This window comes from Geotrypetes seraphini, chromosome 5 (assembly GCF_902459505.1).
Source record: "Geotrypetes seraphini chromosome 5, aGeoSer1.1, whole genome shotgun sequence".
Classification (NCBI taxonomy): domain Eukaryota; kingdom Metazoa; phylum Chordata; class Amphibia; order Gymnophiona; family Dermophiidae; genus Geotrypetes; species Geotrypetes seraphini.
This window is the reverse complement of record NC_047088.1, coordinates 200047856-200059904: the sequence shown is the minus strand read 5'-3', so window position 1 is coordinate 200059904 and position 12049 is coordinate 200047856. Positions and strand designations below refer to the sequence as shown.

Sequence of the window (12049 nt, the reverse complement as noted above, 5' to 3'; positions counted from 1 at the left end):
CTTGTTTGGCAGCTTTCATGTCTGCACTGATGATTACTCCCAAGTCCCGTTCTTCTGAAGTCCTAGCTAGTGCTTCTCCATTCAAGGTGTATGTTCTGCATGGATTTCTGCTGCCGAGATGCATGACCTTACACTTCTTAGCGTTGAATCCCAGCTGCCATGTCGAGGACCAGTTTTCCAGCGTGATCAGATCCTGCGTCATATTATCCTTGAGATTGCTTTCACTTACTATGTTACACAGTTTGGCGTCGTCGGCGAACAGTGCTACTTTTCCCTGAAGCCCCCGGGTCAAGTCCCTTATGAATATGTTGAAAAGGGACGGTCCCAGTACTGATCCCTGTGGCACTCCGCTAGTCACCTTCGATGTCTCAGAGAGGGTGCCGTTGACCACCACCCTCTGAAGTCTTCCACTCAGCCAATCATTGACCCATGCAGTTAGTTTCTCACCCAACCCCATTGATTTCATCTTGTTTAATAGTCTACGGTGCGGGACACTGTCAAAAGCTTTACTGAAATCCAAGTACACTATGTCCAGAGACTCTCCCGAGTCTAGTTTTCCTGTCACCCAGTCAAAGAAGCTGATGAGATTGGATTGGCATGACCTGCCCCTAGTGAATCCATGTTGACAGGGATCCCTGGTCTGTTAAGATTGTAAGCTCTTTTGAGAAGGGACTGTCTTCTTTGTGACCATGAACAATGCTGCGTAGTCTGGTAGTGCTATAGAAATAATTAATAGTAGTAACTTTCACATTATATATGCTCATTAGGTATATGCCATTTATTCCCAGGTTTGGGCATTAGGGAACGAGAGCTTCTCAAAGGGGATGAGGAGAGGCATGTGTCTGTATTGGACTACCCCAAAATAATTATGCTTCTCTCCAGGCAGCATGGGTTTGAGATTTAGGGAAGAAGGCCTACTTCCTTGATTTTCTTTCCCTAGTGTCTCAGATTCCTAATCTTGTTTATACTGTGGAGTTGCAGTATAGAATTTTTATAGGACATACTTTTCCCAACATCAGGCTTTTTTGGGCTGGTTATGCTACTACTGTACCTCTCACTATCAAATATCACTTGGACCAAAATACTTTATTTCATGGCTTTGTCAGAGAATTCAGGCATTTTGGCTGGCTCTATTCACCTATTTACAATGGCTCCTGAAATATACTTTTACAATGGCTCCTGAAAAATACTTTAACTTTCTCTGAGCTGGGCATATTATTTCATGATACTCACTTCTAAGGCTCGGGGGGGGGGGGGGGGGGGTTGGTGAACGTAAATTCTTGCAAAAGCCTATTGAAGTATTTTAAATCACTAGTTGAAGGAGCAACCCCCATCTTTTTGGTATTGGCGCAATAAACGCCATACTTTAATGATGTGGGAATCCTATGGGGCTAGAGGTCATCATAAAAAGCAAAAGGCATTCCTACAGGTTTGAGATAAATATATCCAAATACTTTCTCTGAGAGTGTGAAGCTTAGTACTCAATGGGTTTTCAAACACACACCAATCCTAATATGTGGTATTCATCTCTTCGGGAGGATGGGGTTGGGAAGTTAGGTCTCAGGAGGGATTTCAACAGGATTTATTCACTTGCTGGGGTGCCATAAGAGTAGACGCCTCAGTACTTTCATTCACTGTTGGGGCTTGGGGTTAGGTTGCTGTAGTAGGGGTATAAAATGTGGTTAAAATGTTGAACTACCAATGCAATATATTTGTTTTGATTGTGCCTTCTGTATTTTTTGATTTCTGATTCATTTGTACCTATGCTCTGCTGTGCACATAGTGACTTTAATAAACAGATTTAAACTAAAAATCTTTCCTATTGTTGCCTTCAAATGCTGTGGGGCATCTCCTCTCCAACACTCCTTGTTAAATCCTCTCTCTCCTTATTTCTCTTTCCGAGGCATCAGTTAGTTGTTTCAAGACATTCAAGAAACACAAGTACCATTCCTTAATTTGTCCAAAGACCTTAGATTGGCATCAATCTTTTTTAAAGCTTATCCTTCAATAAATTTCTTCTTTCCTCCAATTTCTGACAAGCTCTCTTTGTGTATCCTCTAATCAAATACAGGGTTTATGGCATAACGTACATTATCTCCTTTTTATCTTCAAGAATCCACCAGTTTTTAATCCTTTTAATGTTTTTATCAATTTATTTCTTGCTGCACAATGAAAGAAAACTCTAAAGAGTAGCCTAAGTCTAATAGGTTCCCAAAGGGGGAATGGCCTATGGTTGCATCAGGGATGTTTTCTTCTCCTAAAGGGTTTGCACTAATGCTACCACTATCATTAGCTCTAGAGGCACCTTTTTATCCTGGGTGATGTATAGCCAATATGTATTCTGGTTTTTACCTACCATACTTACAGTATATAACAATGCCATCTTACTAAGATTTAGTATAGCTGTTGTACAACAGGGTCACTGCTTGAAAGTACTCAGCAAAACTTGAATTGCTCGTTGTAATCCCCTTTGACCTCTGGTGTGCTTCTGTGTGATTGACAATAGAAGGTTGGTTTATTATGGAGGCTGAGGAGGAGGGAGCAGGTGAAAGGGTCTCTTTGGAGGTGAGGGTAGTTGGGCAATGGAGGTAGTTGTGTATTGTGAGAAGATAGTTACAGAATTCTTCCTTTCAAAATACCCACCCAAAAACTATTATGTTTCACTGTTTCTATGTTGCAAAAAGTTAGGTTTTCAAGGTTTTATTAAAATTTGATTTAATCACTTATCTAATTTCTAAGCGAGTTTACAATATATATAAAAAAAATAGCATGAACATAATAAAAATGCCATTAACAATACCATTAATAATTTAAAAAAACAAATTACAAAGAAACATCAACTAATAATTGGCATATTAAAAAGGGATAAATGAGACAGACAGACAGGAGACAAAAAGAAATAGGGATAGAAATACAATTTGGATAGGAACGAAAGACAAATAAGGAAAAAATACAAAAGGAAAGGGCTCGTTGTTCCTTAATTCCAAAGGAAATTTTAAAAAGGATACAGTAAAATTTAAAATAAAATGTTAAAAGCTTCTTTAAATAAATGACTCTTGAGTAGGCTTTTGAAACGTTCGAGATTAGCTTCTTCTCTAACAAGAGCTGATAAGGTTTTCCAAAGTTGAGGGGCTACGACTGAGAAAATGTCATGCCTTTTGGTTCCTATTATATGAAGGGAGGGGACCGTCAGCAATTTACGATTAGATGATCTAAGACTGCGGGGTTGGTCATATGGGATAAGATATTTATTAATAAATTGAGGCAGTTTAGAATGAATTGTTTTAAATGTTATGAGAGAGATTTTGTAAGAAATTCTTTGATTAATTGGCAGCCAATGGGCATTTCGAAGTAGGGAGGTAACATGATCGTATTTTTTAGATTTTGTTATTAATATTCTCCCATAGAAATAAACAAACCTTTGAGGAGCATATTCCTTTGGAATTCTGTTTGATCTGGCCCATTTTTTTTAATTTGATGGATTTTTTCTTTTTTGGCCTACCCCTCAAATTAGGTCCTATTTCATTTTCAGAGAATTATTTTGCCCCAGGCAGATGGACGAACGGATGTGCGACCCTTATGTATAGCTCATTCCAACACACTGAACTAGAAAGAATAGAGACAGAATACAGGGAGGAAGACTTAGGAGCAATGTTAGGAAATTCTTTTTCACAGAGAGGGTGGTAGATGCCTGGAATGCCCTCCCAAGGGAAGTGGTGGAGAGGAAAACAGTGATGGAATTCAAAAAAGCATGGGATAAAAATAGAGGATTTCTAATTAGAAAACAAAGGATGTAAATTAATTAACTAAGGCCGGTATTGGACAGACCTCACGATCTGTGTCCCATATATGGTGATTCGGTGGGCATCAATGTGAACTCCAATATGGAACATGAGGATGTTACTGGCCAAAATTTATGGTAGATATCCTGCAAACAACGGGATGGTTGGATAGGCTGGAGTGAGCTTGGATGGCAACTTCAGCATTTGGAACCTAGGACAATAACAGCCTTTCAGTCTATGGCCCAGAAATATCAAAGAAGAGACAAGTTAATCTAATCATGTATTTTTTTAAATGGGTATAACTTATGGGTAGACTGCATGGACCATTCAGGTCTTTATCTGTTGTCATTTACTATATTACTATGTAATAGAAACTTACCTTTTCTTTTAGCTGATTAACTTCAGCTGTTGTAACTGCATGTTTTAGTTGAAGCTAAAATTATAAATAAAAAGAAGGAATCAATGGTCAAGAACAGGACAATTTTATACTTATAGATTTAATACTCTGCTTAAGGGATTTAGTGTTCTTCATCCAAAATATTTTAAACAATAATATTCAGCAAAATGCTTCAAAAACTAACAATAATACCCACCATTTCATCTCAGACTAAGAAAACAGTTGTCTATTGAGGGCTGTGAGATGTACGCTCTGACACACTGAAACAGAAGATTAGCCTAATGGTTAGTGTAGTGGACTGAGATCCAAGGGAACTAGGTTCAATTCCCACTGCGGCTCTTTATGACCCTTAAAAGATACAACAAAAAGCAGTAGAAAGGCTAATAGACTCTCAGAGCGACCCGCCCTGTCTAGAGCACTAAATACTAGATATAGTATGTGAAAGGAGAAATCCTCAGTGTGAAAGGTAAGCAAGGGGAGAGAATTCTCCAGCGCTTTACACAAAGTGATAAAGGTCCAATGACCTCCACCTGCACATCATCCCTGGACCCCTCCCGTGTGCTCAAATCCATAAATAACAATAATAAATATGATTTTTAATTAAGGTGATATAAATTAATCACAATTACTAAAGTGCTAAAGTGAAGGCAGAACAAATCACTCTGAAAATCCACCAGCCAGCTCCTAGGTAAAAATCATAAGACTTAGCTTGAAAACATAGTCCATAAGTCTTTATGTTTTTTACCTAGGAGGGGCTGCAACCGAGATCCTTCTTGCTGAGACTATGGCAATCACAAATACTGTTTTAACCTTAAGGTCCAACAGGGAAACTTCCGTCAGACGTTCATATGGTGCACGGGACAGACCCTTCAGGACCACACTTAGGTCCCAAGATGGGAATGGTATGCACAATAGCGGTCGCAAATAGAGAGGCCCCCCCCCTCCAAAATCTAAGCAATATCTGGACGAGACGCTAGAGACTGCAAGCTTCTCTGAGCCCTAAAGTACAAGAGACTAGCTACCTTCACCTTGAGAGACGACACCCGCCAGGCACTTTTATAGACCAGCTTGTGGGAATAAGTTTCACCGGGATGGGAGCACTCCCAGGTACAACCTGCTCCTTGGCAAATCATAACTGAAAGGTCTTCCAGGTCCTAGCATAAGCCACAAACATCGCAGGCTTTTTTGCTCTAAGGAGAGTCATAATGACAACCTCAGAGTAACCCTTCCAAATCAGGGTTGTGCGCCCAAGAGCCATACTGCAAGACCAAAGTGCTCTGGAGTCTCCATGGGGACTGGACCTTGACTGAGGCGCCTCGGATGAACTAGCAGTTTCAGGCATCTGCCACTTTGCAGATGCACCAAATCCGCATACCAAGGCCTGTGGGGCCAGTCTGGAACCACCAGAATCACCAGCCCCTGATGGTTCACTATTCTGTGGATGATCTGACCCCACCATGGCCCACAGTGGAACACAGAGAAGCTTCTCAGTGGGCCAGGTTGAACAAGGGCATTTAGCCCTACGCTTCAATGTTTGGCTCTTTGACTGTAGAAGCAAACTGCCTTCATATTCTTAGCTGTGGCTATTAGATCCATGTCTGGTTTGCTCCAACTCTGTACAATGTGGGAAAATGCCCCCTCAGACAGAGACCACTCCCCTGGATCCAGAGTCTGCCTGCTGAGAAAGTCACATGGGCAGCTGAGAGAGAACTTGCAAGTGAACTTCTGCCCACTGGAATAACATCTGTGCCTCCAGGTGTAAGGGAACGCTTCTGGTGCCTCTTTGTCTGTTCATGTACGCCACCATGGTGGCATTGTCTATGTCTAAAAATACACTATCTGCCTTCCCCTATCAGAAAAAATTGAAACTCCTGCAAGGCCAAGCGAATGGCTCTCAGTTCCAGACTATTTATGGACCACTTGCTTTCCAAAGGGGACCACCTGCCCTGGAGTGGGTGACTACAGCAGTAGGCCCCCCAGCCGCTCAAGGCTGGCGTCAGTCGTGAGAGTCACCCATGCATTAATTCTGAAAAGCAAACCCTCTCAATAAGGCACCCCCCTCCCCTTGGAGCCACCAATGCAAGCTGAACTTTGCCTCCGCAGTTCAAGGGGGTGCATCCTCAGGGAGCGGTGCTGTGGAGACCACCTGGACAGAAGAGAGTGCTAGAGTAGGAGCATACGAGCTCTCACCCAGGGAACAACTACAGAATGATACAATTACAAAATTCATCACCGTTCCCATCCCTGCAGATAAATGCGGGAAACCATCCCATGTCATCCTTTAGTGTCCAGCTCAACCTCAGTCCATCTACACCAGCATTCTTTAATGCAAGGTTTGAAGGTCAGTGGTTGTGCCCATTCATACTCTGATTCTTCCCTCTCTCCTCAAAGAATGACATAGAGATGGTTTCCAGTGGTTAGCCACGGGGGACAGAAATGGTGATGAATTCTGTCACCGTGTCATTCTCTAGGAACAATTTCCAGGGAGGCATAAGAACATAAGCAGTGCCTCTGCTGGGTCAGACCGGAGGTCCATCGCGCCCAGCAGTCTGCTCACATGGTGGCCCATCAGATCCAGGACCTGTATAATAATCCTCTATCCATACCCTTCTATCCCCTTTTCCTTCAGGAAATCATCTAATCCCTTCTTGAAATCCAATAGCGTACACTGTCCTATCACACCCTCTGGAAGCGCATTCCAGGTGTCCACCACCCTTTGGATGAAGAACTTCCTAGCATTGGTTCTGAATCTGTCCCCTCTCAATTTTTCCGAATACCCTCTCGTTCTTGTAGTTTCAAAAGTTTCAAAAGGATACTAAGGGAGCTCAGAGAGGTTCTGGCGAGTCCTATTAAAGACTTGTTCAACAAATCTCTGGAGACGGGAGTGATTCCTGGGGATTGGAGGAGAGCGGATGTGGTCCCTATTCATAAAAGTGGTCACAGGGATGAAGCAGGAAACTACAGGCCGGTGAGCCTCACTTCAGTTGTTGGAAAAATAATGGAAGTGTTGCTGAAAGAAAGGATAGTATATTTCCTTGAATCTAATGGGTTACAGGATCCGAGGCAACATGGCTTTACAAAAGGTAAATCGTGCCAAACGAACCTGATTGAATTTTTTGATTGGGTGACCAGAGAGCTGGATCGAGGACATATGCTAGATGTAATTTACTTGGATTTCAGCAAAGCCTTTGATACAGTTCCTCATAAGAGGCTGTTGAACAAACTTGAAGGGCTGAAGTTAGGACCCAAAGTGGTGAACTGGGTCAGAAACTGGCTGTCGGACAGATGCCAGAGGGTGGTGGTTAATGGAAGTCGCTCGAAGGAAGGAAAGGTGACTAGTGGACCTCAGGGTTCGGTGCTGGGGCCAATCCTGTTCAATATGTATATAAGTGACATTGCTGAAGGGTTAGAAGGAAAAGTGTGCCTTTTTGCAGATGATACCAAGATTTGTAACAGAGTAGACACCGAAGAGGGAGTGGAAAATATGAAAAAGGATCTGCAAAAGTTAGAGGAATGGTCTAATGCCTGGCAACTAAAATTCAATGCAAAGAAATGCAGAGTAATGCATTTGGGGATTAATAATAGGAAGGAACCGTATATGCTGGGAGGAGAGAAGCTGATATGCACGGACGGGGAGAGGGACCTTGGGGTGATAGTGTCCGAAGATCTAAAGGTGAAAAAACAGTGTGACAAGGCAGTGGCTGCTGCCAGAAGGATTCTGGGCTGTATAAAGAGAGGCGTAGTCAGTAGAAGGAAGAAGGTGTTGATGCCCCTGTACAGGTCATTGGTGAGGCCCCACTTGGAGTATTGTGTTCAGTTTTGGAGACCGTATCTGGCGAAAGACGTAAGAAGACTTGAGACGGTCCAGAGGAGGGCGACGAAAATGATAGGAGGCTTGCGCCAGAAGACGTATGAGGAGAGACTGGAAGCCCTGAATATGTATACCCTAGAGGAAAGGAGAGACAGGGGAGATATGATTCAGACGTTCAAATACTTAAAGGGTATTAACGTAGAACAAAATCTTTTCCAGAGAAAGGAAAATGGTAAAACCAGAGGACATAATTTGAGGTTGAGGGGTGGTAGATTCAGGGGCAATGTTAGGAAATTCTACTTTACGGAGAGGGTGGTGGATGCCTGGAATGCGCTCCCGAGAGAGGTGGTGGAGAGTAAAACTGTGACTGAGTTCAAAGAAGCGTGGGATGAACACAGAAGATTTAGAATCAGAAAATAATATTAAAGATTGAACTAGGCCAGTTACTGGGCAGACTTGTACGGTCTGTGTCTGTGCATGGCCGTTTGGAGGAGGATGGGCAGGGGAGGACTTCAATGGCTGGGAGGGTGTAGATGGGCTGGAGTAAGTCTTAACAGAGATTTCGGCAGTTGGAACCCAAGCACAGTACCGGGTAAAGCTTTGGATTCTCGCCCAGAAATAGCTAAGAAGAAAAAAAAAAATAAAATAATAATTTAAATTGAATCAGGTTGGGCAGACTGGATGGACCATTCGGGTCTTTATCTGCCGTCATCTACTACTATGTTGAAGAATCTGTCCCTCTCCACTTTCTCTATGCCCTTCATGATCTTGTAAGTCTCTAGCATGTCCCCTCTAAGTCTCCTCTTTTCCAGGGAAAAGAGCCCCAGTTTCTCTAATCTTTCAGCGTATGAAAGGTTTTCCATACCTTTTATCAAGCGCTTTGCTCTTTTCTGAACCCTCTCGAGCATCGCCATATCCTTTTTAAGGTACGGCGACCAATATTGGATGCAGTACTCCAGATGCAGGTGCACCATCGCCCGATACATTGGCAGGATAACGTCCTTCGTTCTAGTTGCAATACCTTTCTTGATAATACCTAGCATTCTGTTCGCCTTCTTACAGGCCGCTGCGCACTGTGCCGACAGCTTCATTGTTTTGTCCACCAGTACCCCTAAGTCCTTCTCTTGGCTACTTTCACCCATTACCAGCTCTCCCATTGTATAGCTGTACATCGGGTTTCTGTTTCCTACATATAAGACTTTACATTTCTCTACATTAAACTTCATCTGCCATTTATTCGCCCACTCTCCCAGCTTGTTCAGGCCCCTTTGTAAATCTTCACAATCCTCCTTAGTCCTAACCCCACTAAAAAGTTTTGTGTCATCTATGAATTTTATAACTTCGCACTTTGTCCCTGTGTCTAGGTCATTGATAAATATATTGAACAGCAGCGGTCCGAGTACTGACCCTTGCGGAACACCACTCGTGACCCTTCTCCAGTCTAAGTTGTGGCCCTTCACTCCTACCCTTTGCTTCCTGCCTACCAACCAATTTTTGATCCATTTATGTACATCTCCTTCCACCCCATGGTTCTTCAATTTCCGTAGTATGCGTTCATGGGGTACCTTGTCGAAGGCTTTTTGGAAATCCAAGTATACGATGTCTATGGGGGCCCCTTCGTCCATTTGTTTGTTAATTCCTTTGAAGAAGTGCAGTAAGTTCGTTAGGCACGATCTTCCCTTGCAGAAGCCATGTTGTCTTGTTTTCTTCAGTTTGTTCTTTTCTAGATGCTCATCAATGCTGTCTTTTATCAGCGCTTTTGCCATCTTCCCCGGGACCGAGGTTAGACTTACCAGTCTGTAGTTCCCTGGGTCACCTCTCAATCCTTTTTTAAAGATGGGTGTAACATTTGCTATCTTCCAATCCTCCAGGATCACCCCTGTTTTTAGGGATAGATTATAAACCTGCTGTAGTAATTCCGCTACTTCTTCTTTTAGTTCTTTCAATACCCTAGGGTGGATTCCGTCCAGGCTCGGAGATTTGTCAGTTTTTAATCTATCTATCTGCTTGAGTACGTCTTCGAGGCTTACCTCCAAGGATGTTAATTGTTCTGCTTGATCTCCTTTGAAGATTTTTTCAGGTTCTGGTACGTTGGATGTGTCCTCTTTTGTAAATACTGATGAAAAGAACCTGTTTAGTCTATCCACCACTTCTTTTTCCTTCTTCATCACTCCCTTCCTATCTCCATCCAGCGGTCCCACCTCCTCCCTTGCCAGCTGCTTCCCTTTAACATATCTGAAGAACGGTTTGAAATTTCGTGCTTCCCTGGCTAGCCTCTCTTTGTATTCTCTTTTTGCTCTCCTAACCACTCGGTGACATTCTTTTTGATGCTCTTTCCAGTTTTGTCCTTTTTCCACATCCGGAATTATTTTTTCTTATCTCCTATCGCTTTCTTCACTTCTTTAGTTATCCACGCCGGGTCTTTTGTTCGGTTCTTATTGCATCCTTTTCTAAATCTGGGGATATACAGATTTTGCGCTTCGCTCACCAAAGTCCTTAAATAAAGACCAGGCTTTCTCCACCATCTGCGATTTCTTTGAGCTGTTTCTAAATTTCTTTCTTACCATTACTCTTATTGCTTCGTAGTTTCCTTTCTTGAAGTTAAAAGTTGTTGCTGTGGTTCTCTTCCCCTTTGTTGTTCCTGCTTTGACTTTGAACTGGATCATATTGTGATTGTTGTATCCTAATGGTCCCACTACTTCCACTTCCTTTGCAGGTCCTCTTAGCCCGTTGAGGATTAGGTCCAGAGTGGCATTTCCTCTCGTCAGCTCTCTGACGAGCTGCTCCATGAAGCAGTCCTGTATAGCCTCCAGGAATCCGGTTTCCCTAGCGCATTTTGAGTATCCAAGATTCCAGTCTATCCCGGGGTAGTTGAAGTCTCCCATAACAATGGTATTACCATTTTTGCATTCTCGCCTCATCTCGGCTTCCATTTCTTCATCGTTTACTTCGGTTTGCCCAGGTGGATGATAGTATAGGACCATCTTTATCTCCGGCCCATTCCATCCTGGTATTTTAACCCATAGTGATTCCAATTTGTCGGTTGTTGCCACCATGTCCACTCTGATCGAGTATATGTTAACCTTTATGTATAGTGCTATTCCTCCTCCTTTCTTATCTGACCTGTCTTTTCGATAGAGTTTGTACCCAGGGAGTACTATGTCCCATTTGTTTTCTTCATTCCACCATGTTTCAGAGACCCCAATGATGTCTAGGTTTCTCTTTTTTGGCCATGACTTCTAGTTCTCCCATTTTGTTCCTTAGGCTCCTTGGATTAGTATACATGCAATTTAAGTCCTGGTATTTTATTGTCTTTTCCTGTTGTGCGTTCTTCTTATCATCCTCTTCTTGTCCTATCAACTCTTGTTCTATGCCCATTTTGTTTTCCTCCTGTGCTACATTCTTCTTTTCATCCTCTTGTTCCATCAACTCTTGTTGTTTGCCTGTTGTATCTTCCCAGCATTTTTCCCACTCAGTATCTTCTCAGGATACCTTCTTCCGCCATCAAGTCTAGCACCTGCAGGAAATGCCAGGCCGTGAGGGTGGGAAGAGCCAAGATCTCTACGATCTGCTTCCTGAGCTTGTTTCCGTAGACTGGGAAGAAAAATAACTCAGCCAATTGTCTAGGTAAAGAAGCACCTGGATGCAAATCCTGCGCAGGTGTGCTGCTACAAAAACCACCATCACCTTGGTAAAAGGTGTGGGGAGCTGTGGCCAAACCAAAAGTGAGTGCCATAAGCTGGAAGTGACAGTGTAGAACGTGGAATCTCAGATATTTTCTGTAATTTGGGAAGATGGGGATAGAAGAAATGCCTCCGTAAGATCCAAGGAGGCAAAGAATTCTCTTGGAGCCACCACTGCTATAATGGAGCGGACCGTCCCCATGCGAAAGTGGGGGACCTTCAGGGCCTCGGTTTACTGAGTTCAAATACAGAATGGGCCTCCAATCTTCTGTGTCTTTCTTGGGCATTATGAAGTATAAAGAGTATCTGCCTGAACCAGATTCTTCTTCGGGAACTGGTTCTATGGCATGAAATGTCCTAGAGTTTCTGCACTGTC

General features: G+C 42.9%; 1 protein-coding gene across 2 annotated transcripts in view; it reads right to left on the bottom strand.

Moving 5' to 3' along the window:
- The window catches only part of LOC117360784 (neurabin-1-like), a 162512-nt gene that overhangs the window by 81945 nt on the left and 68518 nt on the right, over positions 1-12049 (bottom strand). For both annotated transcript variants that reach the window (XM_033945129.1, XM_033945130.1), the window contains exon 8: positions 4162-4215. In XM_033945129.1, coding sequence (XP_033801020.1) covers positions 4162-4215 — 54 coding nt within the window. The remainder of the gene's footprint in view (positions 1-4161; positions 4216-12049) is intronic.